This window comes from Emiliania huxleyi, assembly GCF_000372725.1.
Source record: "Emiliania huxleyi CCMP1516 unplaced genomic scaffold EMIHUscaffold_57, whole genome shotgun sequence".
NCBI classification, from domain to species: domain Eukaryota; phylum Haptophyta; order Isochrysidales; family Noelaerhabdaceae; genus Emiliania; species Emiliania huxleyi.
In genome coordinates, this window is record NW_005197722.1 from 626,887 (window position 1) to 629,935 (window position 3,049).

Here is a 3,049-nt window from a genome sequence, read left to right on the forward strand (position 1 = left end):
AGCACCGACTTGAAATCCGCAGTGCGTGCGTGTGTGTGCGGTGTGTCAGTGTGAGTGCGTTGCACATAAGATTTAACCCCTAAACGGCGTTCCTGTCACGTAGGAACGCCGTCTTATTTTATTCCTTTGCAGGACGGCTGGTCGGAGCGACGGCCGATCCAGCAGTCGTCTCTGCGACATGGCAGTGGCCCCGGGTCATGTGCAGCTGGTCCCGAGCGGCTCAGGTCCCAGATCGAATCTCGGACCCACAGATTCTAGATTCCTTTAGATTCCCTGGATTCCCGCAACAGCGATCTCTTAGCGGCGGCAAACAGAGGCGCAACTCTGCCAGCAGCGAGGAGGCTCCTGCTGCTCAGCTGCCGAGGCCTGGTGGCGTCGGCTGCTGCGTGGAGAAGACAGCAGCACTGTCCGACCTCAAAACATGCACAACAAGCGGGAATTTGTGACTCTGTCCTCGATTCTTCAGTCGCTCTGCCGGACGCGCTCGCTTTGTCGCGAGGGTCACCGGTGCAAGCCGTGTGGACGCCCAGAATAGCCTCCCCTGGCTTAGCTAGAGTGAGAGATATTGTGCACGTGGTCAGCCTCTACAATATATACACTAACACTTTACCTCCCAGAGCTCGTCTCGGTCCGCCACGGCCATCCTCAGCCTCCAGAGGGCCCCCGGCCGCGGCGCGGTGCGGCGGCGTCACAAATCCGACGTCAGTTCACCGGGACGCGATCGGGCGATCTGAAGTCCAACTAGGCGTATGGATTGTCCGCCCAGGGCTATCACCTGGACCCCTCAATGGACGCCTGCGGTGCCGCCCCCACGAGGTGTTGTTCACACCTGTCCAACCATTCGTGCAGCAGGAACGCGCTGTGTGTGGCTGGCAGCAAACTCAAATGACGACGGGTTGCAGCCTCGTAGCTCAACGGCAACATTGTGCATGAGGAAGGCTGATAGAAGTATCACCAGCCACACAACCAACAGCTTCTGGAGAGTATGCGGAGCGCAAGCAGCCGGTGATCAAAGGCGTGTTGCTGTCGGTGGCAGATTGCCAGAGGGACGCCGGCGCCTCGGTGCGTGGCTTCGTCACAATTTTCCACCGCTCAACTTGGAGGCAGTGTGTCTAGTAGCGTGCTACACCTATGACGGCGGACCTCACTGGGGCGCCGACTTTGCGGTCTCGGCTTCCGTCCCGAGCGAGCGCTCTCGGCTTCCGCACGGCCCACAGGGGGCCTTGGGCGAACCCCGCAAAGTGACCGTTTTTACCCACCCACGCCCGTGCGCGCGTATCTTAGTAAGGTAAGGTACGCGGCCACACGCGCTGGCGCGCACGGCAACCGGGACTTACACGCGCGACACGAGGGACTGCGTATCCTCGCCTGCCTCGGGGGGAGAATAGCCGCCCTCACGCGCTGCCGCGCTGCGCGCATCGAGCTCGGCGGGGCCTGATACGTGTCATTCTGTGCCGGCGCGTATCTTAGCCAAGATACGCGGCCACACGTGCAGACGCGTATAGCGGTACTCGCGCCCACACGTGCAGCCGCCTATCTTGGCTAACATAGGCGGCTGCACTCGCAGCCGCGTACCGCGTGACATACACGCCGCCCACGCGTGGGGCGCGTATGTTACCCTAGATAGGCGCCCACACGTGTAGCCGCGTATGTCAACATACCTCTGTGCACTGAGGGAGCATCTGGTGTGGAGGGCGACCGCCGCATACCGTCCTACGGCGGGGACTATCGCTATGCCAGGGAAGACAAGGGCGTTGAAGTGCAGCTGCTGCTGTTCGAATCGTTCGGCGGGTTCGGAAAGGGGGTCCGTGAGATCCTCCGGAAGGCGGCGGACGTGCTACAGAACAAGCTGACGCGGGCCCAGTACCTCGATGAGGTGACTTGGACCACTAAGAATTGGCTGGGGCTGCAGAAGCAGCGTATCTCAGTCGTTCTTCACACGGCAATCGCAGAGCAGGTTGTGAATGAGCTCGCCTGTGGCGGGGGTGGGCGGGTGCACGGAGCTAAGTGCCGCCACTCTCGCAGGAGTCGCTTAGGCGGCTCCCGTGGTGTACCTGTGTTAGTGCCAGTGCGCGCCAGTCCCGTGCCCAGTGTTGTGCGACGCAGATTCAGTGTTGTGCGACGCAAGGCCAAAATTCTTTTTTCGCACAATGTGATAAGCTAAGATTCTTTTTTCGTAAAATTCTTTTTTCGCGCAGCTTGCGGTAAGCGCGGAGTGGAATTCGCTGTCTGTGGTGTCGCCGCGCTCTCGCATGGGCGTCAAAGGCCTGCATTCGTACCTCGAGCGGAAGCTGAGCGCCGACGCGTACCGGCTGCCACTCTCGGAGCTTCCGCGTCGCACCGGCTCGGACGTCGTCGTCGTGGACGGCATGGCGCTCATCCGCCGGCTGTACCCGATGGACTTCGACTGGGTGGGCGGCGGCCAGTTCCAGGCGCTGTACCTGTCGGTCGGCGAGTTTGTGCGCGCGTGGTCCGCCGCAGGCCTCCGCCTCATCGTCTTTTTCGACGGCGGCGTCGACGAGGCGAAGCTGAGCGAGTGGCTCTCGCGTCGCTCGCGCGACCTAGCGACGTGCGAAAAGGTTGCCGCCGCGGTGTCGCGCGGCGAGGCGGTGCGCGCGAGCTCGTCGTGCTGGGTCCCTCCGCTCTACGTATCCAAGTGGATCGGCGCCGCCTTCCGAGCACACGGCTGCCGCGTCGTCTACACGGCGGGCGAGGCGGACCGCGCCATCGCCGCGCACTGCGTCGGCCGGCGCTGCGCGGGCGTACTTGGCAAGGACTCGGACTTCTTCGTCCTTCCGGTGCCGCTCTACCTCGCGCTCGACTCGCTGCGCGAGCGCGGCGCGACGCCGTCCGTGGTCGCCTACCCGCGCCAGGCCGCCCTAGACGATGAGATGAAACAAAATGAGATGACGTCGACCCGTTGTGGATGCAGGACGGAGTCTTGATGAGCCGCGTCTGTCTGCACGATGAAGGAAGAGCGATTTCCGACGAGGGCTAGGGCGAGATCGACCCTGGGCTATCATTAGCTAGTGAAGACTGGTCGCCCGTC

General features: G+C 62.5%; 1 protein-coding gene across 1 annotated transcript; it reads left to right on the forward strand.

Moving 5' to 3' along the window:
* Positions 1-2,252: 2,252 nt before the first annotated feature.
* On the forward strand, positions 2,253-2,945 carry EMIHUDRAFT_213478 (hypothetical protein; the record flags this gene model as incomplete). Its single annotated transcript, XM_005765060.1, has 1 exon — positions 2,253-2,945. The coding sequence occupies one exon, from the start codon at positions 2,253-2,255 to the stop codon at positions 2,943-2,945; it is 693 nt and encodes a 230-aa protein (XP_005765117.1).
* Positions 2,946-3,049: the final 104 nt, after the last annotated feature.